Here is a 27,790-nt window from a genome sequence, read left to right as displayed (position 1 = left end):
ATTACGAAACTATACTCAAGAGATATTTTTTACTCTTACATAGTTTTCATGATTTTCTTTAAGCTTTTTTTTAATGTACGAGGTGAGATTATTGTATGCATTTGTGCATATTTTTTGTAAATTTATTAATAAAAATTATTGCGGCCTTATGAATTCAAAAATATGGATCATTCATATGTATGTACTATATACATATATATATATATCGCGTTGTATTAGACATAAGTGCTAAATGGCATGTGACAGAAGAAACTAATATTGCAAGATTACTAAAAAATATGGCAACACTTAAACTAACAGCTGCGGAAATTTGGCGCGTATGTCGAATCGGCTTTCCAATATATAGGCTTGGTAATTCTCATTTTTGATATAAAACTGCTTGTTTTTATATACATCAATGCAAATCAAGCCTTTTAGATAAGTATAAAAACTGAATTCGGTATTGTATATTGCAAAAGAAGCGAAATATGCGTTCCGAGCAAAAACAAAATAACTCGGCCAATGTAAAAACACGTAGCAAGTCGGCAATAGAAGCTGATGCATCATTTGGATATCCCGTGCAAGGTATTAAAGGTGTTAATAGCAATAAGAACACTTTCGTTAAAAAACTCAAAAGAATGAAAAGTGAAAAGTGTAATTTTATTAATAAACGGAAAAACTATGGTTCTCGATTGTCCACACCAACACCAACAACAAATTCATTCTCGGATAATGAGGGAAAAAGAAAAGATACATCAACGTGTATTGGTTCAGGCAATAGATTGTCTTCGTCTACGCCACGCAGTGAGTTGTTCATAGTTTATGCAAAAAATTTCTTTTACTATGATAAGATTTCGTTATTGTATTTGTTAAGGAAAACGTAATATGTTGGCCAATTTGTATTCAGACTTGAGTCCTAAGTATATTGGATTTACGACACCTCCATCATCGTCCACAGTTGCCATAACTAGCAGCGAAAGTGATGGTGGTCTTCAAACTAGAAGTTCTCGTCATCGTAAACTACTTGTGTATGCTGCCAGTCCAGAGATAGGAGAAAGTAGCGATAGTGAAATATTGTCTGATTCGTCCAAACCACTGTTAGGCTGCGTGAGACGAGCGGGAAATCAATCAGTAACACCGTCCCCGAATAGATTGTCAGTACGCAAAAAATTTGAGAGTCCCATTGATAAATTATTAGCACGGAATGGTTCAGTTGTGTTAAATGATATTAACAAAGAAAAAATAGTAAAAAACTTAGCTGTAAGTCCAAACTTTAAATTAAGTAATGATATAAATGAAAGTGAACTTTCTGAATTTGCAAGTAAAAATGAATCAGTTATTGGTGTTCATTGCGAAAATAATAATAATGCGACTGATTTGGTAAATCTGGCAGGAAAGCAAATAAACAATATCATTAATTGCTTAATTACTGAAAGCAATGAAGAGTATAATGAACAAGAAAGAACACGTATCGCTGATTTAATTAAAAAAGAATCCGCAAATGTAAATAATGCAGAACCTGATAATGCTACCTCTTCCAAAGGTGGAAATAGTGAAATTGACGAAGAAAATTTGGAATCTTCTACAACAGAACTGCATTCTGTGGAAAACTTCATTAATCCAACAGTAACAGTAAAAGTCGAAAATGAGAGCTTTGAAAACACCACGGAATGCAAACTGGAAATTGTTGAAAATCATATAGACGATACAGAGGCAGAGTTACAGTACGATTTAGAGGGTGGAGAGAGTGGCGAGTCCATGATATTAAGCAACGTCGTTGGTTTAAGTGTAAAATCACCTTCGGCAACCAGTTTAGATAGCGCTAAAGGCTCTTCTGTGGTAACGGGAATGGATTGGATGACATTTTCAACAGGAGATATCTTTTGGGGACAAATATACACTTACTGCTATTGGCCCTGTATTGTATGTCCGGATCCCGATGGTAGGACGTTATCATCTGAACGCAATGTGCGTAATGGCGAAGAATATGTATTAGTTCATGTACGCTTCTTTGCTGATAGCGGTCGGAGGAATTGGGTAAAACGTGAAAACCTCATCCCATATACCGATCTAGAAAATTACAAACAGCATATGCGGGAAATACGCAAAAAATATGGCAAGAAGAGCCTAAAATATAAGGTACTTTTACCAAAGCCGAGCAAAGTAATGATCTGGCGTGAAGCAATAAAAGAAGCAAATAAAGTCTCTGAAATCATATACGAGGACAGATTAACAAAGTTTTTTGAAATTTACGAGCATAAAAAGTAAGTGAAATTGAAAATACTTAGCAACATTATTTTATTTTTTCTTTTATTGACAGCTAATAATAATTTTTAGTTAATATTACTAATAAAATATACATTCATAAATACACATACTACTAGTATTTTAAATTTTGGTATCTTTTTTAATAATTAATATATTTTAGAGTCTTGCAAAAAATACAAAGAAAACAACGAAAATTGAGCACAGACAACAATAGTAGAACTGATAGTTTAAGTCACGATTCTATGGAAAGTTTGATAGTAAAAAATCCTTTGGCTTCGGGAAAACGCGATCGCTCAGTTTCCCCTTACAGCCCCGCCTATTCACCGTTAAAACCAGTATCGAGAACAAAGCGACGGAAATTAAGTGATGTGTCTACACAGCCGCAGCAAACCTCAACTCAAGAGAACTCAAGTGGAGATAATAACGAGACTATTGAAGGCTCTAATAATAATACGGGTACTGTGCAAGTTAAAGAAAACGAAACTAACACATTCGCTTCGTTTGCTGCATTGCATGAAATGGAAATGGGTAACAGCGAATATAGGAAGTTCTACAACGCAATGAGAGAATTCGTATTGGAAGATAATATAGACGAATCTTTGGAAAGAAGCTTAATGGTTGCATCGCGTAACATTTGGGCATTAAAGCAGATTAATAGACATCAAGTAAATCGGCGATTGCTAGCAGTGAGTAATGAGCATGAGCTGGGCTCTAGTCTCGTTGAAAATGGTAGTGGAGAAGGTGCAGTCAAGCGGCTTTCTAATAGGTTAAAAACTTTGAAATATCGTCATAGTTTACCATCCGAAATGAATAATGTATTGGAGTTTGAATCACAAGAGAAACAACAAGCAGGAGAAAGCGAAGTTCAAGCACTTGATAACAAACCGAAACGTCAATTGAACCGACCTATTGAGGAAGTTATCGATGATATTTTCAACTTAGATAACAAGTATTTATTTCGAGGATTAGCTCGTGATCCTGTTTGTAAGTACTGTCTTCATCCCGGTGGTCTATTGGTCAGATGTGCCAAGGGTTGCCAATATTGGTTGCATGCTGATTGTATTGGAAAAGATCCAACAGCCTTAAAAAATACGCGGAACAGTGGTCGTCGAAAATCAAACATTATTAATGTGAGGCGGAGTTCTTCTAAATTATCCGTTGATATGAAAGCATCTTTTGAAAACGCAAGCGCTCCAATAAATAACGACCAAGAACTTGTTGGCTCCTCATCTTCATTAAATACTTACCATGTTACTGGTGACGGAGAGGTTGATGATCACGTCAGTAAAATAAATCCGGAAGTTATTTGCGATTCCTGCGCTGTAGGAAAACCCCCTGTTTGTGCTGTTTGTAAAGAAGACAATTCATCAGATTCAAACAAGGAAGAATTAATTATATGTAACATGCCTCATTGTTCGAAAGCATTTCATCCTGCATGTTGTAGATATTGGCCACAAGCAAAATTCACTAAATCGAAAAATAAGATTGAATCTTTTCGATGCCCATCTCATGTTTGTCACACTTGTGTTTCAGATGATCCTAAAGGCAAATTTCAACACTTAAGTAACTCAAAACTTACAAAATGTGTGAAATGTCCTGCCAGTTATCATATGGATTCGACTTGCATACCTGCCGGTTCTCAAATACTGACAGCGGCGCATATAATATGCCCTCGCCATAGTATATCTAGTAAATCAGATGGGCACGTGAATGTCAGTTGGTGTTTCATTTGCGTAGGAGGCGGACAGGTAATCTGTTGTGAAACTTGTCCAACCGCTGTTCACGCCAAATGCTTAAATATCCCCCTGGATCCAAGTGAAGGTTATATATGTGAGGAGTGTGAATCTGGTCGTCTGCCATTGTACGGGGAAATGGTATGGGCTAAATTCAATTCGTTCCGATGGTGGCCAGCTATAATACTACCACCAACAGAAATACCACAAAATATCAGACGAAAGGCACACAACCCAAATGATTTTGTTGTTCGTTTCTTTGGAACACATGACCACGGTTGGATCTCTAGGCGACGCGTTTATCTTTATTTGGAGGGTGACAGTTCGGAACCCCCAAAAACAAAATCAAGTAAAATTCTTTTAATTTCATATAAAAAAAAATTATATTGTTGTAACTCGTATTTTAGGTTTGGATCAGAGTTACAATCGCGGCGTTGAGGAAGCGAAACGTATATATGAAATTATAAAATCGAAGAAGATGGCGCAACGTCTTTCCAATGAAAATAAAGAAAAGTTGCACCCACAACCATATGTGCGCATTAAAGCTAATCGTGCCGTTCACCCGGTAAAACTGCACATAGATTTGGAAAAGGTCAACAAATGTGAATGCAGAAGTTACGATGAGAATCCATGTGGACCGAATTCAAATTGTTTGAATCGTGTTCTATATCATGAGTGCAATCCAAAGTTGTGTCCAGCGGGCGAACGTTGTCAAAACCAAATGTTCGAGTCAAGATTATCACCACGTCTAGATGTTGTCTATCTGAAAGAGTGTGGTTTCGGGCTGGTGTGTAGAGAACCCATAAATGCGGGAGATTTTGTTATTGAGTACGTTGGTGAAATCATCGATGATAATGAATTTAAGCAACGAATGTCTCAGAAGTCTTTGGATCGTGATGAAAATTTCTATTTTCTGTCAGTAGAGAAGGACTATATTATTGATGCGGGTCCGAAGGGGAATTTGGCACGCTTCATGAATCATTCCTGTGATCCAAATTGTGAGACACAAAAATGGTCAGTGAACGGTCTAAATCGAATAGGACTTTTTGCAATTAAAGACATACCAGCGGTAAGAAAGTTGATATAACCATACATATATCCACATAAACGTTGTATAATTTTGACATTATAGGATACGGAACTCACATTTAATTATCATTGGGATGATTTATTAGGAAATCAGAAAAAATTATGCTTATGTGGAGCAGTGAAATGTGTTGGTGAAATAGGTGGCAAAAACAAGGAGGAAAAAGTTTCTAAAGTAAGTTTTAATTTTTACGAATAATTTTTAGGTTTAATAATTTTTTGATTTTGCTAGGAGAACACCGCAGTCGAAATAAACAAAGCTAAAGCCGGTGCCACACGGAAAAGAAAACCTTTAAAAAGGCTTCAAAATCGTGCCAGAGAAGCAAATGCGAAGAAAGCAAGCAAAAAGCGCTCTAATGCAACAGTGAAGGTTTCAGGAAGGATTGAGAAGCCAGCAGATGACCATGAATGTGAGAACACATCACTCCAGGACGGTGACAGCTCCATCAATACCGCCGCCAATACAACAAATATATTTTGATATTATTATTACATCCATTCACAAATCGTTTCATGCATGTATAGAGATAATTTAATCAAATTCTGTTTATAACGTGAGTCAAAATTTTATTTAAAAAAATTGTTTTTATAATCGAATTATGTAGTTTAAATGTTAGATAGTTTGAAGGCCCATTTATAGATCCAAATAGTAACATTAACCTAAGAAAATATTCCTCCAAGACGCAACATACAGTAGAAGACACTATTTAATATAGTTACATAATGTCGTTTTTTTATGAATTGAAGTGCCCACTTTTACCGTGATATCCGTCTCCAAAGACAATAGGCATACCAAGAATCTGAAAATATTTATCTTCAATATAAAATTATAATTCTCTAAAAGTCTATATCAAGATAAAATTTGGTCCCTTGACAATATGAAAATTTCTATAATCTTTGAATTATACCTATATTATATAAATTAAAAATGTGGTAAAAAAATTTATTTTCACTTTTTTTTTTACAGAATCTTAGTCTAAAGTAATTTTATTACAAAAAAAATGAGTTATGTCACAAAGTCTACATTTATGCGTAGTTCCTTTATATATCGGAACTAAAGCTTAACATAATTTCTTCTACTTTTATTATACATGTTAAATGAAGCCTTTTAGAAATGATCCACGTGACAATGTGGTTCTTTTAACGACAATATCGTTATGATAATTCAAACTATTTCGAATAGTTAAATGATTTTCACTTTAAGCTAAGCTACTCAGTCCATAAATTTATTGCTTTGTTTTTGTTTTGGATTTAATTTCGTTGAATGAACTGCTTTTTTTAAAATCTTCCAACAACTATGAGAAATTAATGGACGACGGGTTTCTACCATCTCCATTACATTTGGCAATATGTGTTTTTTTTTTTTTTGCTTAAAAATGCAGGTAGCCTGTTTTAGGTGGAACAATTTTGGCTATTCTTCCAATAATTGTCTTTAAAGATTCTTTGGATGTTTCATAAAGTGTTCCAAGCGTTAACAGACGCAAACCATGATCATTAGAAATTTCTAACACTGACCATTTTTCCAGCAGTTTCAAGCAATTTCGCACAGAGTCTGTGGAGACGCTTTCAGCTGTAAAAGAGAAATATATATTATAGAAATAATGCCGATTATCTGTAAAGCTTTAGAACACTTACCATATGGACAAGCTCCACTGTTCACCTTATTTGATATGTTATTAATAACGAACTTGATGAATTCAGTTTCGAGCATCGAATTTTTATACAAAATACTAAGTGATTGAGCTACCGAGAGATATGTATGACTAACCGGCGCTAAAACTTCACAAATCGCTTTCTGTTCAGTTAGTGTGTCATTTGCCAAAAATATATCTGGCTGCTCATCTTGATTATCGCCATTCGGCACATAGCCAATATATTCAGAGTCATCTGCATCTTCTAAGTATGCCGCAATACTTCGGGCGATTTTACGACTTTCGACATTGCTATCAGGTTCTTCTCTAACCTAAGAGAACAGAATTAATTACAATTCAAGCAACATTTTACAAAGCCCACCTCTAGTAACTTTATAAGATCGTTAACTATCAGTTCATCCAAATTAATCTCCAAAAGGTTACTTAATATTTGGGTTGGCTTGTGTAAAATAAATTCGTATCGTAGTACATCACAGTTTGCTAAAGCTGCATCAATGAGATTTTTTCTCGAAATTCCTGGCATATTGTCCATTTCTGTATCCTGTAGTGGAAGAAAAAACAATAATGTTGAAAGTATATTTTTTGTTACCAAATGTGAACTTACCGTTTTACTTGACTTTTCGTTTATTGACAACAATTCGTGAAAGGTTATCATTAATACAGATTGCAAAGCGAAATGTGGTGTAAGCATATTTGAATAGTAGGATAACTCAATTGACGCCTCAATACTTTGCACTGGTTGTAAATTAGTCTGTCCGCATTCGTCCTGCGTCCGCGATATCAAACCTAAATTATCAATGAAATTGCTTATTATAAGCGAATGAAGAAGTCAACATTTGGATGATACCTTCGCCTAACAAATCTGCAGAATAATTGACAATATGTAAAGAATCCCCCGCGAATGCCATATCTTTGCGCCCTTTTAACCGATTACGAAGTGAATCTAGTGCCAACGCAATATCAGTGGCTAGTGCACCTTTGCGAAACTGAGTTAACATTAGAAAGGCTAGTGCGTTTGTTGACATTACTGATGTGGCGGCAGCGCAATCGTATACAACTTCTCTTGAAATGCTATCTATAAGTGTGCGATGTTCTTCGCATACCACGTCAGTGCCATATAAAGATGATGTTGACTGGTTGTGCTGTAGTTTTCTGTGAATACACATCAATAATAGTAATAATAAAATTTATTTTAATTTTTAACCTACCTTTCGGATGGCTTGTACACTTTGAATTGGCTATCATCTGTGGCAACTTTGTTATATGATTGGACGAGTTCCTTTATAGAGTATGGTTCGTTGAAGTCGATGCGCATAAGACCGTATTTTGAGTGCAAAGTCTGAAATTTTTTAAATTTGTAGATATTCAATATATACAAGTATTTCTTGAAAGGACACAAACCTTCCAAATTCCTGCCATAGCTTTCCAGAATGACTCCGGTACCTTTTTTTCACCTTTTTGTTCGCGTACAAAATTTCCATCAACAAGACGCTCATAATTAACCGAAACCGGAACTAGTAACGCATCTGGGATGCTACGGTCCATAAAGGCATTTACAATTACTGATAATATACCACCTTTTGGCATACAGGGTTTGCCGGTACGGGTACGTCCGCCCTCTATAAAAAATTCAACATTGTGGGACATTTTTAGCGCATGTTGAATGTATTGCTGAAGAATAGCTCTGTAAAGAATGTCTTTTTTTCCAACTACAGGATCGATTTTTCGCTTAATAAAGAAAGCTCCAAGCCCACGTAGGAGTCCGCCGAATACGGGAATCTGTAAATTGTCACCTGCAGCAACTAATGGACTGCGAATGTCATTATTGGTCAAAATAAAGGTAACCATTATGTAGTCAAGATGGCTCCGATGCAATGGTAGAAATATTAAAGGAATACCAGGTGCGCGTTCCGAAGCCCTTTTCAATGTTTCTATTTGTCTTGTGTGCGTAACTACTCCAGATAAAAAGCATGGTAGAAGCTTATACAATAACCAAGAGGTAAGCATTATCAAATAATGGTTCAGTGTTGAACGCATATTCATTAAAATGTTATTGGCACGTCTTTCTTGATTGGACAAAATGTCTTGGTACTTTTTTGACTCTTCTGTGTCGTTTGCTGTGTCGCCATTTGAATTAAATGTCCTATGCGATTCAATTCTCTGTTCACGTACGATTTGTTCTGCAGCTTGTTTGATAGCACGTTGTATCATCAGATCTTCTTGCGCAGCACCAGATACCTTAGGAGCAAACATTTCAGATAACTTTTTTTTACATATGATAGATATGAAAACTACACCCACCTGTGGATATTCAAAACGTTTTATGCGCAAACATTGTGCTAGAAATGGGAAGTATACACCCCAATCAAACATTGATTGGTATGGTTTTTTACCGGCATGAGGTGTCAACTCCAACATATTGTTCGTGCCTTGTGCATGTGTGAGGGCATTGGCCTGTTTTGTTTCCTAAAAACACAATATTTTGTTGAAATATAATATGACGTAACAAATAACAATTTCTAACATATATGTATTGTTTATATAAAACTAACGCCGGCATATCATCCCACCTCAAACCAACCACGCGCGCGGAATTCATCGTCGGACATGATATACTCAAAACCGCCACAAAAATTGCAGGACTCAAACAACAATAGCTATTATAAGTATTCAATCGTGGACTCTATGTCAATATTTTTTAAGAAATATTCACCAAACAACACAAATAATTTGCACTGCAACTGTAGTTATACTCTAATCCGCTACATGGAGCACCAGCCAACAAAAAATATGCAATGCAAAGACCATTTGGCAAAATTAAGTAATGTTGCCAGATAAGAAACTATAAATAATTAGTTGCAAATTCCACGTAAGGCTCTGTCAGATACATGATGCAAATATTGTAATATTATTTTTTAATGCGATTTTATTGGTTGTTATCTTTTGTTTGTAAATTTAAAATAAGTGATTTTCTATTACATGCATCTGGTAATTCAACATAAAATAGTAGTTGCCAATTATTTATATATTCTGCAACAGCTCAATTAATCTTTAAGCATATGGTTTTTTTTTAATCATGGAATGATGTGAACAAATTATATAATGCGATAATCGCGATTTGTTTATGTTTAACATAATTATAGGTACATTATATGTTTAGGTTGTGTTTGGCTCACACGTCGCTGTTGACAGTCATAACTTTGAAGCCGAAGATAATTTCGTCTATCTTGGAACCAGTATTAACATTAGCAACAATCTAACGCAGAATCACTCTTGCCAACAGGTGCTACTTGGACTGAGTAGGCAATTGAAATGTAAAGTCCTCACTCAACGAACAAAGACCAAACTCTACAAGTCCCTCATCATTAACGTCCTGCTATATGGTGCAAAGGCGTGGATAATGCCAACATCTGATGTTTTCTCAGTCGATGGGACGATGAGCTGTACGAAACATACGGCGACATTGACATAGTTCAGCGAATCAAGAGACAACATCCACGCTGGCTAGGTCATGTTGTCCGGATGGATGAACACACTCCGGCTCCAAAAGTATTCGACTCAGTACCCGCCGGTGAAAGCCATAGGAGAGGAAGATTTCCACTCCGTTGAAGAGATCGGGTGGCGAACGACTTGGCATCTCGAATTGGCGCCAAATAGCGAACAAAAGAAATGACTGGGGCGCTGTTGAAGACCATTAAAGGGGAAGTTTGATTTATTCTAAAAACAATCTTTAGATATATGTAGATGATTATAAATACAAATATCTATAAAGTTATATATGACATTTTCCAGAAGCAATCAATGCCTTCATATACAATCTGTCAGGCACAATCAAAAACGACCTCTATGTTATGGAAAAGTCAAGTACATGATTATATTGCACTGGATCACGCTTTGTCTATGGCTAACTATGAATCTTCTTCCCGCTATCAATTAATCTGGACGTACAAAATATTAAAAAAAAACAACATGAAACATTCAAAAATATATGTTTGTATCAATATAAACGCGTGCAAAAATTAACATGAGTATAATTATCATACGAATGATTTGCCGTTTTTTATATTAATTCAAATTTTTAATTTGACATTACATTTAAAATTCGGTATAAAATAATAAAATATTTTGGGACACAAAATTTGTTAGGGTAACTTTAAATTTGACTACGTAAACATGTATTTTTACTAACGATCGGAAAAAACTAAAAACGGTTCATTTACATATATTCTATTGAACACACGTTCATATATTTGGTATGCTTATGCGACTAGTATTTAATAATATATTTACATATATGCACTATGTAATAATTGGGCATTTATTTAATATAATAATTTATTTAAGAATATATTAAAGGAAAAGTGTGAGGCGATTAGCAATCGTTGTTAATCTGTTCGTAATAAATAAAAGTACATGGCTTACCGGTTGAACATTTCTACGCAGTGTTGTTAACAGTTCATTGCCTATGGTGTTGAACTTTATAATTGATGGCCGATAATTAATATTCAATTTCAAATTAGGAAATAGATTGGCTAAGATTTCCAGGGCTCTGAAAGAAATATATAAAAAAAAAAGTATCTGAGTATAAAGTAATTTATTAGGAGAATTCAACCAGCTGATAAAAGCATATAGTTCAACTATACATATACATACTTATATACAATAAATTATATATACATATAAATTACTGGCGAATGATGTGTGTGCATACGTATATATATGTAAATACTTATGTACAAAGAAATACGCATCAAGTTATCAATCAAATTGGGAAACCGTACAAGCACTCATAACAATAACGGTCCTAAGTTCAACTTCGGGAAACGTATTGATTATACTATAAACTAATGGATTGCTCATTAGTTAAACACTTCAGGAGTTACTGCATAATCAATACATTTTAAGATTAACATATGTATATATGTATAAAACAAATGTTAATCGATTTATATCTATAGTAGCAAATAGTTAATATTATAAAAGTTCATATAAAGCAGCTAATAAAAGTTTGATTGTCTTTTTAAGTGTTTTAATAAATTATTAAACTAAAATTATGTTACCAAGAGTAAGCATATAAAACACTAAATAGGCAAATGTAAATATGTATGTAAATTATACCATTGTACAGCTATAAGCACATATTCAGTTATTTTAACCCATCAAGTCTCCATAACCAGTTGCATGGTATATTATTTTCTGTATAGTCTCTGTTTCAAATAATAAGTATTACATGTTATTTTTATTTTATTCGAAAAGAAATATAGGAGTATTGTACTCTTTTTGATATTATTGTAATACATATTTACTGCCGTATATATGAATGTGTGTACATTTATTATATAACTAACATATGTATGGTTAGTATGTACTTCCTATAAAAGCTAGGGATACATTTTTTCGGATCACATTGATTAGAGTTAAAATGTTATTATTAAGTTAAAATATTAGTACATATTGTCTACAGTTTATATTTTTATTTACTTGTATATAAACGAGTATTAAAATAATATTGTATCGAATAAATTACTTCGGAATTAATGACAGGATATTTGAGTACTCTAATAAGCGATATTATAATTGTTGATTGTAATTCTTATTTAAATATCATAATAAACAATTAATTATAATACAATATATAAAAATAATTTATAATACGCATAAAACTATCATTACTATAAAAATAAATTCGTAATTAAATTCGTTAAGTGTAATACTTTTTGTATCTTTTCGAGGGCCTCAAAATAACATTCACTTTTTATTTTTCGTTTACTTTTTTCTTTTTTAAAATGCGAAAACAAATTTTAACTTAATTTGAGTACAAAGGTTATATTTAATAAAATATTTTTATCAGTTGTATATCTTTAACTAGTTCTCGAAGCTGAAACGGATATATTGTCCTATGACTACTTTTAATGTGCGAGTACCGTTACTACATATGTAAGTGGATATTCATGTGCATATTTTAGTGCGCTGCATATACATACATAATTTACTCAAATAAGCAAGGAGAATAAAATGGAGATGATATATAGAAGCAAATTAAAAGCGTAACAAAATTTACAATCGAATTAAATATGTAGCATTTGCATAGCTATAAATACATGTATATTCGGCATTTACTTATACTACGAGTTTACGAATTCATCAACTGCCCCAACTACTAACTGCGCCGGTAGACTAGTAAACAAAAAACGATATTGAACTTGACGTGACACAACGCTCATGTTGACGAATTACCTTGTTTTGGCGTAGATATAATAAACGATGAGAACCACCGATGCCAACTCAACACAACCGATGGTAGATATTTCCACAGCCCCTTGCACAAAGTTTAACACAGAAGCTAACATTTTGGTTTAACTAATTACGTTTCTGTTTTAAGTAGTGCTCGTTAATATTTTTTAATTCTATATAATAATTTATATATGTATGTAAGTAAATGCGAACACATATGCCACAATATTGATGTGTTTAATTACTTCTATTTTTTTTGTTCTTTAATAGCAAAATCACACGATCGCTCTAATTAAACACTTATTTATATATATATAGTATGTATGTATAAACAATAATAAAAGCGATCATATTTAACAATTGAATTTCTTTAGCTACTGCGCCGCTATACTCTCTTTCATTGATAAGGCCAACGGCTGATGATGAGCGGGCGACGTATGATCTCTGACGTACTGTGTTGGTGGCTGCTGGAAAAATATCATACGAGGGATTCACTTGTACTGTCTGTATAAGCATATAAAACGAATGCAACATGCATGTATTAATTGACAACCCGTCAGTTAAACAGACAATCGAATTACGCGTTCACTATTCTTCACATAAATCCATACAAATGTACATATGTATATCATTCGAATTACTTTGATATTATACACTTAATGATGCCGCCATACTATCGATAATATGTGATAAAATTAACTATGCTGCGAGAGCAACTACTGTGTGAATACAAGCGACCAAATGATTTCAACAAACAAGAAGAGTAGCTATTATTTCTGCAACTGTCCACACCGGCGAAATGTTGACGACTGTTATTATGGTGAAACTGTCGCTCGATGTTCAGTATTTCTGTATTTTAATTAAATCTCAATTGGCGCACCGCCGACCTTTTCTCGGGCGAATGGGAGCGTAAGCTTTGCACTCAGTTCTAATCACTAGCGAAGAAGTGGGAGAACTGTAAATCATAAGATAGCATGATAATAAACAATGAGCCTATTGCCCTTAGGTTCGAGCTTCATAAATAGTAAGAGCGGAAATAGTTTTTTAGACAAATGCATACAAAAATAAACATATCTACAAAGAAATACTTAATTGAAAAAATATTCTAGAGTAATTAAATATGTGTGCATGCTACACACCTGAGTATAGGTGTATAATTATTTAATCTCATTAACTTCTCGAATCATATAATTAATTAATAGGGCAACAATTCACATGCCTAAAAATATGCTTCGAAAATAGATAGACGTTTATGAGTTTTAAGACAGAATACGTACCATATAAATCAATTTCAAAACATGAATCGATTCAGTGACTGTATTTCTTTTAAATAATTTATTGTTATTGGTTTCCAACTCGAGTCAAAGTGAGGCTATGATTTTGTTCTTACTAAACTTATTCTTATCACTAGCCAAAAACATATGACGGTCTACGACGACCTGCAACCTTTTTGGTAATGAAAAGATCGTTCCAATTTGATCACTAAAAATATAGTGAATTTTTTTTTTAAATTCCTATTATATATTATCTTAAATAATAACATTAGTCGCGTGTTTTTATAAAGTATTTTATATTATGAATAGAACTCTTGTAACTACTCTTCAATTACAAATTAAGAAAAGCATAACGATCGAACTCCATCCATTTTACTTCTTGGCTGGGGCTGTTTTTTTAGCAGCAGCCTTCTTGGTGGCCACCTTCTTCTTACGTTCGGCCAAAATTTTCTGCAACATTTTTGTGCGGTTAGCTTGCGCTTTGGTGGCCACAGCAGCAAAATGCGATTTCGCTAGTTCCACGTTCCTCTTCTTAGCGATTGCCACAGATTTAGCAATAGTACGTTTCTCAGCAGCTAACGCAGCACGACGTCTTAGTACCTCAGCGTAAGGATTCAATTTGATCAGTTGGCGCACGTTAGACAATGGATTTAGACGGCGGACGCGACGGAACACCTTCTTACGTGGATCACGTAATACTTTACGGATTTCTTCCGATTTCAGTAAACGTGTCAAATCCGTGTTGGCCATTTTAGGTTGGGGCAAATTGTAACCCTTCTTTAAAGATGATGGTGTCTTCCATGATCCAAATAATTCGTTCAAGCGAGCGAATGCCGATTCAGTCCAGATAACGAAACGTCCAACATGACCACCTGGTGCAAGCTTCAACAAATTCATTTTGTCAACGTTCATTGTTTCAATGCCAGGGATGTTGCGGAAAGCACGACGCAGACCTTCATCCTTATAATAAACAATCAAAGGACCACGGCGAGCAATACGGCGACGATCGCGCATTGTACCACGACCAGCACGGAAACGTTGCGACTTGTACACCTATGATTTAAATAAAAACAATTTAAGTAATAATAATATATGGATATGGATATGTAATTAAATATTCTGCATATATTTGAATGTACTTTTCTAATTCCCCAAGTAATAAGTATTGAAACTTTACACTGGAACGCCTATGAAAAGATTTTACTATAGCAGTATTGTTTTCAATTTGATTCCAGCATAAACAAACTATATGCCTTCGCTTGCATATGCACGGAATACTGCCAAAATTAGTCAGAAAGTATGTAACTTACCTTTTGAATGTCAGCCCAAATTTTCGTACGTCTTAGGAACACTACAGCTTGCTTGGTTTTTTGTAGTTTCTGCACATCATCCGACACCACCAATGGGAATTCCGACACACCATCAATAATATGGCCCTTTGATTGAACTAGGGCTGGAACACCTGATGCAGCAATAGCTGACACGAGAGCGTATCGGCGCTGGTTGACATTCACTTTGCGGTGCCAGCGACGGAAGGTCTTGGTTGGAGCAAACATACGTCCACCACGACACATGTTACCGAAGGCACCCTGGCCGGAACGGTGAGTACCACCTCCACGAACACGAGGAATACGAGCGACGGCACGACCAGTACCCCAAGATTCAGCAGACGTTTGGTGACCTAGTAAACAATTTTTATGAATTATTAAATCTTTTCGAAAACTAGCAAACAATTCTTTACACACCTGCTTGCTCGCTAACGGCATAGGGTTGGCGATTGTTGCGACGAACTAGCTGATGCACTTCGTTAACAATATCAGGACGAATGGGGGCTTTGAACACTGCAGGCAAGCAGATGTTCTTATCCTTAAGCTGTTCATTTTTGTCTGAATAGACAGAGACCAAAGGTCTTGCGTTGGCTAAACTCTAAAAGTGAAAAAAAAACAAAGAAATACCAAATCAATTCCAATTATTCTGTAACCATTTCATTTCAGATATAAACGGCGTTGTAATGCCACACTAAACACGTGTACGGCATTTCCCGTACTAAGTGTTGGATGTTATTTCCGTGTTTTAAGTGTTTGGAAAAGTTAATCGTTTGCAAATTACACAGCGCACTTTTTTGAAGGGAATCTCACCATTTTCGCTTCTTAATTGTTAAAAAAATCGCGTAAAATCCCGCTGTAATAGCAGAAAACGTCCTCCACCAAATAACAGGGGACAGAAAAAGACAGAACAGCGCAGCATTTGGGCGGAAGCCCAAAATGGCGGATAAATTATGTGTATTCGAACTTGCAGATGACGCTGCTGACTTTGAAATAGTTTGACAGACGAAAAGAGCGTACTGTAGGTGGCGACATCTACCTTCACAGTTTATTTATAGTAATATATATTATGTTTACGAAAACGAAATCAAAATCAAAATACAAAGTTTATAAACTGTAGAAAAATATTATTAACAGGAAAATAATAACTTTTATAACAACTTTATTTTTAACTTATTATTTATTGATTAATATCTACAATACAAATATTTTAAGTCGGAGTAGGATAAAAACCGCGTCAATTCCGATACTGTAGAACAGACATATTTCATATATTTTTATGGTAAAAAAAACGCATTTAAACATACATTCTATAAGAACTAAATAATAGACACGTCACATTCCATTATATTTATCGTTGAAAGTATAAATGCTTTATATTTCAATTTTTATAATTTATTTTAGCGCATTTTGTACAATAGTAATATATTAACAAGCAATGTGTAATCAAAACATACTTACGCATACGTATATAATATATATATATTAGGTATATTTATGGGAATATATATAATTAATTATGATACCGCAATACTTTATATGTATAAGTGATGCAGAAATGTGCATTTGTAATTAATGCACAATTAATTAAATATTGCATACTTGCACAAAGGCGCCCGATTAGCTAAGCCAAGCGGTAAATCAATCGATAAATGGCACATTCGAATGGATTAGATTAATTAAAAATTTTAAGTGAATTTGGCATATGGTAGGCTAGAATAATAGGAAACTGAACTTAATTGTATTGTATTTGCTGTTGTGAACATAGTTCCGCTATTTATTATTCTAAAGAGTAGTCTCAGGCACGATATCTTGTATTTGTAGTTGTGACTCATACGTCTGTGATAGTTCCTCTGAGTTTTTTGATTTTAAGCGTTGAGGCTGCTGAGCTTTAGTATTATTAGTGAAATTGTCAGGACCAATACAATTATCATTGGTAATACATTTTTCTTCACTAAATTTCTTATCCGCGCCAAATGACATTTCCACAATTCTCTGTTCTAATCTGCGTACGCGTGCTTGATATCTGCGTTTGTTTTGCTCCAAAAGTTGCGTTAGGTTTCTTAGAAATATGACAAACAATATTATTAGCTTAAATTTTTTGAATAAATTCAAGAAAATCTTACAAATTTGATTTTTGCAAATCCTGAATATTATTTTGAAGCTGGACGTGTCGTTCATCTGCATTAAGTTGTGAAGACGTAACGGATGCAATTAACGTTTGTATGCGACTTTTAAGCTCTGATTCGCGTGTTAATGCCTCGACCAATTGTTGTTCTGTAAGTGCGACATGCTCCGACTCGGAATACGATACTCTATTTTCAGCGATCTGTTCACGATGAAAAAGTGCGCTACTTGTATCTGTAGTAATTTGTAGTTGCAATTGCAATTGAAGTTGCAATTGTTGCAAGGCTTCTTCGAGCGAGCTATTGCGTTCGTTGGCAATACGTTTTTCTGCTTCCGTTGACTCGATCTTTGATTTCAATGTGATATTTTCCTCTCGCAAATTCAATAACTCTTGCATCATTACAGCCGTTTCGAGATCAAATTTTGTGTTGCTAACTTTTCCTTTCCCACTTTCGATGGCTAAGCGCGATTTTTCATACAAGTCGCTAAATGGTGACTCCAAATTGACTATTGTATTTTGTACTGTTGATCGACGTCCTTTCAATTTGGAAACGTGATATCGCAAGCGGTTGTCATCATCTATAGTCCATGGTGTGCACACTTTATCCGGAATGCTGAATCTGAAATTTGATGATGTATAATTATTAAGTTCAAATATTTTTTTGTTTTTAATATTGGATTTACGTTGACTGCCAAGGCCCCAAGCTATTCTCACAAATGTTCTTCTCACTTTCTAAGCGGTCTAATAAGTGTCGTGCCACTGTCTCTACAGCTCTTCTGCTCTCTTCGGCACTATGAGATTTTTCTGACATTAATGCTAATCTAAATATTTTATAGTTACAATCGATTTGTTATTCCCATATACATTCACATTATATCGTTCATACTTGCTCTCCAGGAGTGCCAACATAACATCGTAAGCTTCTATTGCACGATCACTGCAATTGACTGCCGTTTGCAGAGCTATCGCATTAGATTCGTATTTGCCACAAAGTAAATACAGGTGTTCGCAGTGTTCTTTACACTCGTCTAGCGTGAGGGAGAGAATTGTGTTCCGCATTTTTAGGTGCTCAACTTTTCGTTGTAGTCGCTGCATTTCTGTGTCCGTTTGAGATATTTCGGAGTAACTATTCGCCATGCCCTGCTCATACTGCTTGGAGTCTAACACCAAATGCTCAACTATATCATCGTCCTGCATCTGAAAATGTAAGAGATATAATTGGTTTATGCGATTCCCTTTAAAAATATCTATTTTAGTATACGAACTTCAGTATTAGGAATGTTTGACTCCAGTTTGGGGGGCATTGGCCTGCTTCCACATTTTAATTTTACACGTTCAGCTATTTTCGCTACAGTTGGTGGGACTTGGGGACTTGATAACAACTCATACGGCTTTAGAGGTGTTACAAAAACTGTAATGCAAGTTTATAACAGCATTTTTTGCTGAGAAATAATGGAATAAATTCTAATAAATACCGGATTGGGTCATCTTTTCGACATCACATTCACTATTTTTGTCTTCACTAACAATCGTTGTGAGAAAATGTTCAGTACTTTGTTTTTGCTCCTGTGGTGAGATTTCGTTATTTGCAATTTCTGACTGTAGTAGGGCAATTTGGGCTTTTAAGTGTAGAATCTCTTCTTGAAGTGCCTTCGTATAAATAAATAAAAAGTTTCAATACAAGAAAAGTCTAATTTTATATACTACCTCCACTTGTCCTTTGCTAACCGCCTCATTAATTCGATATTGGTCTGTTAAATCTATGCAATGGACATTATCACCAGTGCTATGACTTTTACAGTTTGACTTTTCTGCTCCACTTTCAACTATATCAGTTTGACATTCAGCATCGGGGTTGGTCAAATTTAACTCGGAATTGTAAACAGACACATCTTCTTGATAACTCAGTTCTGTTGGAAAAATAATAAAAGAAATTTTTCTAATAATTTTTTTCTGGGATCAGTAGAATCATTAGCTTACCACTCTCATCAGGCTCGTTCTCCTCTAATATTACGGCTTCTTGTTTAGCTCTTAATTTCTTACTTAATTCAGCGATGACGCAGTGCATTTCTGTTATGCGACATTCATGTGCTGCACTGACAACTTCTAAACGACGCAGGCACAAATCTTTTTCTCCGTTGCATTCCTCCAATTTATGTTGCAAATCTGCTCGTTGTTGTTCAGATATTTGGAGACGATGCACTAGATCTCGCACTTGAGATTCCAACTGTTGAAGTGATAGATTTTCCACCTAAAATAAGACACACACAGGTACACATATAATTACATATTATCAGAATTGAGTGCAATTTGTACGACTACTTTAAATCTATTTAGTGGTAGCGGCTGTGATATCATCGCATACTCCCATTCGGTTTGGACAATATTTTCATTACAAGACTGTTGTTGTTGACGACGTTGTTGCATTTCGCTGCAGCACATACAGCTAAAACTTCTAGTAATTGGTGGCAAATATTCCATGATCATAATAATATAAAGCGGTTTTTGCCAATAGATTTATTTAAAAAATTTTGTACTGATTTTCAAAAATTGTATATTTAAATTGTTATAAAATATTAAATTGTACGTCATTCAAATTTTAGTTTTCTAAGCACCTTATTTCTTTTATAGTGACCTTGCACTGCTTTTTTTTTAAATCAAATATGCGGCCTATCAGAAGCGCACTTGCGCAGTGATATGTCAATAATAAATGAAAGAAAATAAGGCCACCACTTGACCACCACTGACATTTCTTTGTTCTTATAACCCCAAACAATGCAAAATATTACTCACTAACCTTTCCGATATCCAGTGTGGAACAGGAGCTAATGTTATTATCACTTTCATTGTTGTCGCGTTGAGTGTGATCGGGTGATTCAATTTCCTTGGTAACGACAATATCACCCGCCCTAAGTAAGTTGTTACTAACATATACCACGTCCGTGATATTATTTTCCAAATGAACTTCCTTGGTGCTGCGTGTAGTAAAGCGTCGACCGACAGATTTTGAGTCAGTAGGACCTTTAGCCACGTCCGCACTGCGTTGAATTTTACTAACGCGTGCAAGGTGAACATCGTTAAACATTTTTAATCAAAATGTTTTTTTACTTTCAGCTTTTTGGATCACAACCACTTTTTCTTATGAGTTATTGTCTTTTTATGCGTTATCAAGCAATCCAAATCGCATTAGCACTACCCCTACGCCCAATTGAAAATCCTTTCGTTTTCTTCACATTGTTGAAGCTTCCGAAACAGAAATAATTCATATATTTTAAAACAATCTTAAGCAACTTTATTTGAAGAATCTGAAATATTTATTAATTTATTAATTGAAGATTAGAAGATTTTTAAAATGTAGTAATAGAAACACAAACTAGAAATGCATATAAAAACGAATTATTAATGTATACAAGAAAATAGAAAAACCATAAGCACATAATTGTCAATACCACAAAACGAAATGTCACAAAATTTTAGAGAAACAAAAAATGTTTATGGTGGAACAGACTATAATGTAAGGAAATTTAAACATTTTGGTTATTAGAAAATATAGTTATTTTAATTAAATAATTATTTATACACCCAAATATTTATTTAATATGACACCTTCATACCTACCCACAAATATATCCGCGTCTCAAATATCTTTTGCATATTATAGGGATCTCTATGAACCAATATAATGCGTTAGAACGTATCATGGTCTAGAGTTCATATTAATTTTATTGAAAAGTGTGGCAATTTTGTTCTTTACGCAAAGGGGTTTTGTGTGTGGCAACGCTTTCAATTGCAAGAAAAAGCATTTGTAATTTGACTTGTGATTTTCATGTTGTTTGGTGTGATTTCGTGTTATATTTTATTACAAAAATTTAAAGATGATGAGTCGTAAAAGACGTGCTAGTTCTATTTCTAGTAAGCAAGATGAAGATCCCTTACAAATGGATGATTCAACTCCGGAGCAATCTCCAGTTCTACAAACTTCGGTACGCAAAAAACGCCGGCCAGACCCAAGTGAATTGTGCCAGCAGCTGTACGATTCAATACGAAGCATTAAAAAAGAAGATGGCGCTTCACTGTGCGATACATTTATACGTGCGCCAAAAAGACGCCAGGAGCCCTCTTATTACGACATAGTAACGAATCCTATTGATTTACTGAAAATTCAACAGAAATTAAAGACAGATTCATACGACGATATAGATGATTTAATGCAAGATTTCGAGCTTTTGGTTAAGAATGCTAAAGCATTCTACAAACCGGACACTGTTGAGCATCAGGATGCACAATCTCTTTGGCAGTATATACTGGTAAATAAACATAGAATATTGGATTCAAATGGTATCGTTGAAGATGAGCCTAAAACAAAACGTCTCTGTCGAAATCCGAGACGGTTGACTGGATCCACCAGTAATAATGGTTCTATTGAAGTGGATAACGAACCTACACGCCTCGATGATGATATAAATCCCTACGAAGAACTTTTTGCCGTTGTTATGAACGCTGTGGACACGACCATGAATGATCGACCGCTTCATCGAATGTTTCTTTTATTGCCTTCTAAAAAGATGTATCCAGATTATTACGATGTCATTGAACACCCAATAGATTTAAGATTAATAGCTACTAAAATTCAAATGAATGCATATTCGAACCTTGTGGAAATGGAGCGCGATCTTTTACAAATGACAAAGAATGCTTGTCAATTTAATGAGCCCGGTTCACAAATCTATAAGGATGCGAAAACTCTGAAACGCCTTTTCACGCAAAGACGGATGGAAATTGATAATGGTAAAATCAAACCAGCACGTCGTATAAAAACTTTATCAAGTGGCGCAATTTCTGGTAAGCTTTATCCATTAATGTTTATCGATAAAAATGATTAACTTTTTGTATTACAGTTATGAAGGAAGAAGTTGATAGTTCTGATGATGAAGAAACAAGCAAAAAAGGTGAAGGACCCATGTGGGCACTTTTTGATCATTTGTATAATGCGCCTGGTTCTTCGGAGCATCCTGGGGCAACAGGTCCTCCTTTGGGTACATCATTATGGAAATTGCCGGTACGTCGTTTTCATCCTGAGTACTTTGAACTCATTAAGCGACCGATATCAATGTGTCAAATACATACTAAACTAAAAAAAGGAGATTACGCTAACATCAGCGATCTAACAGCTGATCTCTGCCTCATGTTAGATAATGCAAAAAAAGCCTTTCCACCATCACATCGTACACACAAGGATGCTGTGAAGATGTTAAAAATAATGAATACAAAGTTAGTTGAAGAGTCGTTGGAACCGGAAACTAGCGATATGGATGATGATGGTGATATTGATGGGGATGTAGAGGACACGTTGTTAAGTAATCGTGACACGCCGCGCGAAAAGAAAAAAGGTCGTCCACGTATTAATTCTAATAATACAAGTGCGCCTAATACACCTATAAGTAATTCACCAAAGGCGAGTAGGATTCCAATAAACGCTGTTATAAAGAAAAAAATTTTAAGCATACAAAGGTATTTGGTTGACTTTACTATTGGAAATCGAAAGCCTATTGACTTGTTCATGGAGAAACCACCTAGGAAAATTTATCCCGACTACTATGACATTATACAAAATCCCATTGATATGAATACAATTGAACATAACATACGTTGTGATAAATATGCCACAGTCGAAGATGTAGTGGCAGATTATCGACTTATGTTTTCGAATTGTAGACAATACAATGAAGAGGGATCCACAATATATGAAGATGCGAATAATTTGGAAAGAGCATTGAATGAAAAACTAAGGGAATTCCCTGGTTTGGCAGAAATTAAGAAACCGACACAAAAATTGGGCAAACCCAGTGGCCGCAAAAAGACGGCTGTTGTTGATAAATTATGGCAGTTTTATGAGAACATACGAGAATATCAAGAACCAAAAGGAAAGCGACAATTGTCTTTAATATTCACAAAGCTTCCATCAAAGAATGAATATCCAGATTATTACGACATTATAAAGGAACCAATCGATATGGAGCGTATAGCGCAAAAATTAAAGCAAAATAGTTACGAGAGTGTAGATGAGTTGGCAGCTGACTTTTTATTGATGTTAGAGAATGCTTGCAAGTATAATGAACCCGATTCACAGATATACAAGGATGCTCTTGTATTACAGCAATTGACACTCCAATTAAAACAAAGCTTAAGAAATGAACAATCATCCACACCAGATGTATCACTAGCTGTACAAGAAGTGTTTCTTAGTTTGTTTACACAGCTATACAATCACCAGGATGAGGCAGGAAGATGTTATTCTGACTCTTTAGCTGAGGTTCCAGAATATGATGAAATTGCTGATGCTAACGGTAAAATTAGTAAAATTCGAGGAATCTCACTAGATTTAATAAAACGCCGTTTGGATAAGCTGACATATAAACGGTTAGATGTTTTCCAAGAAGATATTTTTTCATGTCTGGAAAGAGCTCGACGTTTATCCCGAACGGACTCCGACGTATTCCAGGATTCAATTGAACTCCAGATGTTTTTCATTAAAAAGCGTGATGAATTGTGCAAAGATACATTCACTTCACCAGCTCTACTCTATACAGTAGAGAATTTACTTGCGGGGGTAGAGGCATTGCGTCAACAGAAAATTGCACAAGAAGATCAAGACCAAGAAGATAAGGACGATTTGGATACCGCTGCTATGCAAGGCGAAAGTATAACTATCAATCAGAAAGTATTTTCGCCTGGAGACTTCGTGTACTTTCAACTACCAGAGAACAAAATTCCTAGCATTGCATATATTGAGCGCCTTTGGACAACATCGGATAATGTGAAGTGGATGCATGGATCAGTTTTCTTGCGTCCACATGAAACATACCATGTTACAACGCGAAAATTTCTAGAAATGGAGGTATTTAAAAGCAGCGTTTCTCAAACGATTCCAATGGACAAGGTGCTTGGCAAATGTTATATAATGCACATCAAAGATTATATTAAAATGCGTCCGGAAGGTTACGCCGATAAGGATGTATTTGTTTGTGAATCCAGATATAATGGTCGAGCACGTTGTTTTAAAAAATTCAAAATCTGGCCTTTTGTACGTGAAAACGAACCCGTTCGTTTTGTTTCCAGAGATGAACCTTTAGAGTTAAAAAGAGTTATGTCGGTATTTAAAGAACGAATTGAAAAACACAAAGGCGAATTGGAAGAACTTAAATTACAAGAGGCATTAGTGGAAAAGGAGAAACCAAACGTAGTATGCGATGCTCCACCTATAAATGCGGAACCGAACAGTGTTTACTATCAGCAATTTAATACGATTTGCAGTGGTACGGTTAAAACCGGGGATTTCGTATACGTCGCTACCCAAAGTGGAAAGCAGTCGATTGCACAAATTCACCATATATGGGAAAGCGGTAGTAAATCATATTTTAAAGGACCATGGCTTTTGACTCCAAGCGAAATAGTATCGCCTTCAAATAAGCAATTCTATCGCCAAGAACTTCTATTGTCTACCGTTGAGGATATTAGTCCTTTAATCGCCATTGTGGGGCGCTGTGCTGTTTTGGAATATACCGATTACATAAGTAGTCGTCCTACTGAGATTCCAGAGTGTGATGTCTACATTTGTGAATCTGTTTACGACGAATTACGAAAATCGTTACGTAAGCTCAACACACCTGGTGGTTTACGGAAATTTCAACATAATCCTGAAGTAACACAGGATGAGATATTCCATTTTAGAAATCATATAAAGCCTATTAGAGATGTGAAGGGGGTTGAAGTTCAGGAAAACTTAGCTCTGCTTGAAGACTCATTAGATGGTAATCCACCATCGGTCAATTCGGATATGGCGGCAATATCATCGCCAGCCCCTTCCGTATCTTCCACACCGATATCGTCGAAAGTAAAAAATAAAACAACTAAAAAGAGTCTTACTGGCTATATACTCTATTCAAGTGAGGTGCGCAAAGGTGAGTACATTTAACATATTAAACCAACAATTCATGTTGAAAGCACTTCAATTTTTTTTTTTAATAGGAATTAGTCAGAGTAATCCAGATGCTTCGTTTGGCGATATTTCACGTATGGTGGGCACGGAATGGAAGAATTTACCAGCTAGTGTCAAACAGAGTTGGGAGGATCGTGCTTCACGCTTAAATGAGGAGTCAGCTGCACGTCGGGAAATAGACGAAAGTTTGAATTGTGCAGGTGGTGCGGCAAGCGGTAGCCCAGGACCCAATGATCAGCAGAATGGTCATATATTTGAATGTTTATGGGATAAATGCGATTATCAATTTGAAGATGCTGTCGACTGCATGGAGCATTGTATACAAGATGGCACTGGCCACATTCAACGTACATCCATGCAAGGCAACGATACTGAATTCACTTGCTTATGGCGCGGATGTATACGCATGAAGAAAAACATGCAGGCGTTTCCATCATTATTGCGTCTGATCAAGCATGTCCGGGAGGTACATTTAAGCAAGGGCGGTAAAATTCTACTTCCAAATGAACGAAGCAAAAATTTTGTGCCGAGAAAAAATCAAAAAACTACACAAGTTGTTCAACTAAATACACAATCGCATCAAGTACAACAAGCAGTTATGTCACCTCGAGGTGGCAATGGCAATGGTGTTGAGAATGGAGCTGTCTCGCAGTATCCAATGCAAGTTTTGGGACCACCGCCAGAACCAATGTTTGTAACGGTGCCACCAAGGCCTCAACGAGTCCTGCATTCCGAAGCATACATTAAATACATTGAGAATTTGCAAAATACTTCAAGTTCTCCACAGAAGCCTACTTGGAAGAATGCAGTGAAGAAGGCAACACCATCCAATATGACCACTAAGCCGGGTACTGCATTGCCCACCAACTGGTTGGGAAGATACGCTGAGGGGAATACTGAAGATGTTGTGACCGCACTGTGTCATTTACGCAATTTCATGATGGACGATGCACTACAAATAAAACGTAGTTGCTACTAGATATATTAACATTATATTATATATTGCTCATTTATATCCTCTTATTTGACTATAAAAACACCATTACCACTCTGGTTCACATATTACAATTGTAATTACATACATATTTGTATGTATGTGGTTAAGAAAATACTGTTCCCAAAGACGATTGTGCACAAGTAGATTAGTTTTTTTTAATTACAAATTACTTTGTACTCGGAATTATTTTCAAATTTAACTAATGCTTGTATTTTTATTATATATATATATATATATATATTCATATATATTGTTTACACGGAATTTATTTTTTCAACATAATACAAGTGAATATTTTCTTGCATTATGTTAAAAATTGACGTGGTTGTTCCCTATTATACTTTGATATTTATACATTGGTAAATATGTAACTTCTACATACTTTGTACGTCGCCAGTTGGGAACTAGCTTACTACATATTCAAAAATATTAATATATTGTATTGTGTATAAATAAGCGTTTCGCTAAGATGTAATATGCGACAATGAAATATAAAAATACTTATGGTAAAGGAAAATACACTTTTTATTTTTTAAATATGTCGATTTTTAACATGGAAAAAAATTGAACAACGAGTTTGTTTGAAATTTTGGGTTTCCAATGGAATCATGGTTAGATTAGATAGTGATTGAGGTATGCACCGCGACCTATGGTCTATTGTGCCCTCCCCTAAGTCACAGCGACTCATCTAGCCCTAGCGTATTGATGAATTCCAATATACTGCTAGGCGCCAATGAGGCGATGCGATCCCTGTTTGGAAACATGGATCCCAGGGCCTTGACATCATGGTTACGGAATCGTTGAAAATGTTAAAGAAGTGTTTTAGGGAGTCTGCTTTATCACAAATACAAGTATTTGAGTGGCACAAAGCATTCAGCGAAGGTCGTGAAGCCATGCCCCTCTGTTAATGAAAGAAACTGTCAATATCGTCATGGGGTCATCAGAGATACAGAAATAGTCCACGAGACGGAACTTTTCTCAGAACGAGACATTGTGTGGTGCGCAGTTTCCTCAAAGTGTATTGTCGGGCCATACTTCTTTGAAGAAAACGGTGTAACAGTAACTTTCAATGGGCACCGTTATTTAAAGATGTTGAGTGAGATTTTTTACCCTGA

General features: G+C 35.3%; 5 protein-coding genes across 8 annotated transcripts; 2 read left to right on the top strand and 3 right to left on the bottom strand.

Annotated features, from left to right (window-relative positions):
• Positions 1-313: 313 nt before the first annotated feature.
• Positions 314-5,663, top strand: NSD (Nuclear receptor binding SET domain protein). Its single transcript, XM_014234323.3, has 6 exons — positions 314-783; positions 854-2,243; positions 2,408-4,329; positions 4,388-5,049; positions 5,113-5,241; positions 5,299-5,663. The coding sequence occupies exons 1-6, from the start codon at positions 468-470 to the stop codon at positions 5,545-5,547; spliced, it is 4,668 nt and encodes a 1,555-aa protein (XP_014089798.3). The 5' UTR covers positions 314-467; the 3' UTR covers positions 5,548-5,663.
• A 332-nt stretch (positions 5,664-5,995) lies between these two features.
• Positions 5,996-13,777, bottom strand: mino (glycerol-3-phosphate acyltransferase mino). Of its 2 annotated transcripts, XM_070105896.1 has the most exons (10): positions 12,956-13,777; positions 11,141-11,267; positions 9,020-9,184; positions 8,120-8,956; positions 7,927-8,057; positions 7,566-7,870; positions 7,323-7,504; positions 7,080-7,259; positions 6,702-7,029; positions 5,996-6,636 (listed from the first exon to the last, which is right to left on the bottom strand). In XM_070105896.1, exons 1-10 carry the CDS (start codon positions 13,066-13,068, stop codon positions 6,437-6,439), a joined length of 2,568 nt encoding a protein of 855 aa, XP_069961997.1. In that variant the 5' UTR covers positions 13,069-13,777; the 3' UTR covers positions 5,996-6,436. The 2 variants fall into 2 exon arrangements, with proteins under 2 accessions (XP_069961997.1, XP_014089802.3); XM_014234327.3 differs by lacking the exons at positions 11,141-11,267; positions 12,956-13,777 and adding an exon at positions 9,289-9,563.
• Positions 13,778-14,503: 726 nt separating this feature from the next.
• Positions 14,504-16,515, bottom strand: RpL4 (ribosomal protein L4). The gene is made up of 4 exons (XM_014234262.3): positions 16,365-16,515; positions 15,972-16,152; positions 15,537-15,907; positions 14,504-15,279 (listed from the first exon to the last, which is right to left on the bottom strand). Exons 1-4 carry the CDS (start codon positions 16,365-16,367, stop codon positions 14,599-14,601), a joined length of 1,236 nt encoding a protein of 411 aa, XP_014089737.1. The 5' UTR covers positions 16,368-16,515; the 3' UTR covers positions 14,504-14,598.
• Positions 16,516-16,924: 409 nt separating this feature from the next.
• On the bottom strand, positions 16,925-21,065 carry LOC106617268 (colorectal mutant cancer protein). Of its 3 annotated transcripts, none has more exons than XM_014234356.3 (9): positions 20,477-21,065; positions 19,660-19,930; positions 19,387-19,589; positions 19,155-19,329; positions 18,945-19,090; positions 18,566-18,876; positions 18,363-18,500; positions 17,678-18,298; positions 16,925-17,613 (listed from the first exon to the last, which is right to left on the bottom strand). In XM_014234356.3, the coding sequence occupies exons 1-9, from the start codon at positions 20,762-20,764 to the stop codon at positions 17,337-17,339; spliced, it is 2,430 nt and encodes an 809-aa protein (XP_014089831.3). In that variant the 5' UTR covers positions 20,765-21,065; the 3' UTR covers positions 16,925-17,336. The 3 variants fall into 3 exon arrangements, with proteins under 3 accessions (XP_014089831.3, XP_069961996.1, XP_014089832.2); XM_070105895.1 differs by lacking the exon at positions 20,477-21,065 and adding an exon at positions 20,295-20,317; XM_014234357.3 differs by lacking the exon at positions 20,477-21,065 and adding an exon at positions 20,002-20,238.
• A 414-nt stretch (positions 21,066-21,479) lies between these two features.
• polybromo (protein) lies at positions 21,480-27,192 on the top strand. Its single transcript, XM_014234340.3, has 3 exons — positions 21,480-22,521; positions 22,578-25,640; positions 25,708-27,192. Exons 1-3 carry the CDS (start codon positions 21,555-21,557, stop codon positions 26,655-26,657), a joined length of 4,980 nt encoding a protein of 1,659 aa, XP_014089815.3. The 5' UTR covers positions 21,480-21,554; the 3' UTR covers positions 26,658-27,192.
• The last annotated feature ends 598 nt before the right edge of the window (positions 27,193-27,790 follow it).

Source organism: Bactrocera oleae, chromosome 2 (assembly GCF_042242935.1).
Source record: "Bactrocera oleae isolate idBacOlea1 chromosome 2, idBacOlea1, whole genome shotgun sequence".
Taxonomy (NCBI): Eukaryota; Metazoa; Arthropoda; class Insecta; order Diptera; family Tephritidae; genus Bactrocera; species Bactrocera oleae.
This window is presented reverse-complemented; position numbering and strand designations above follow the sequence as displayed.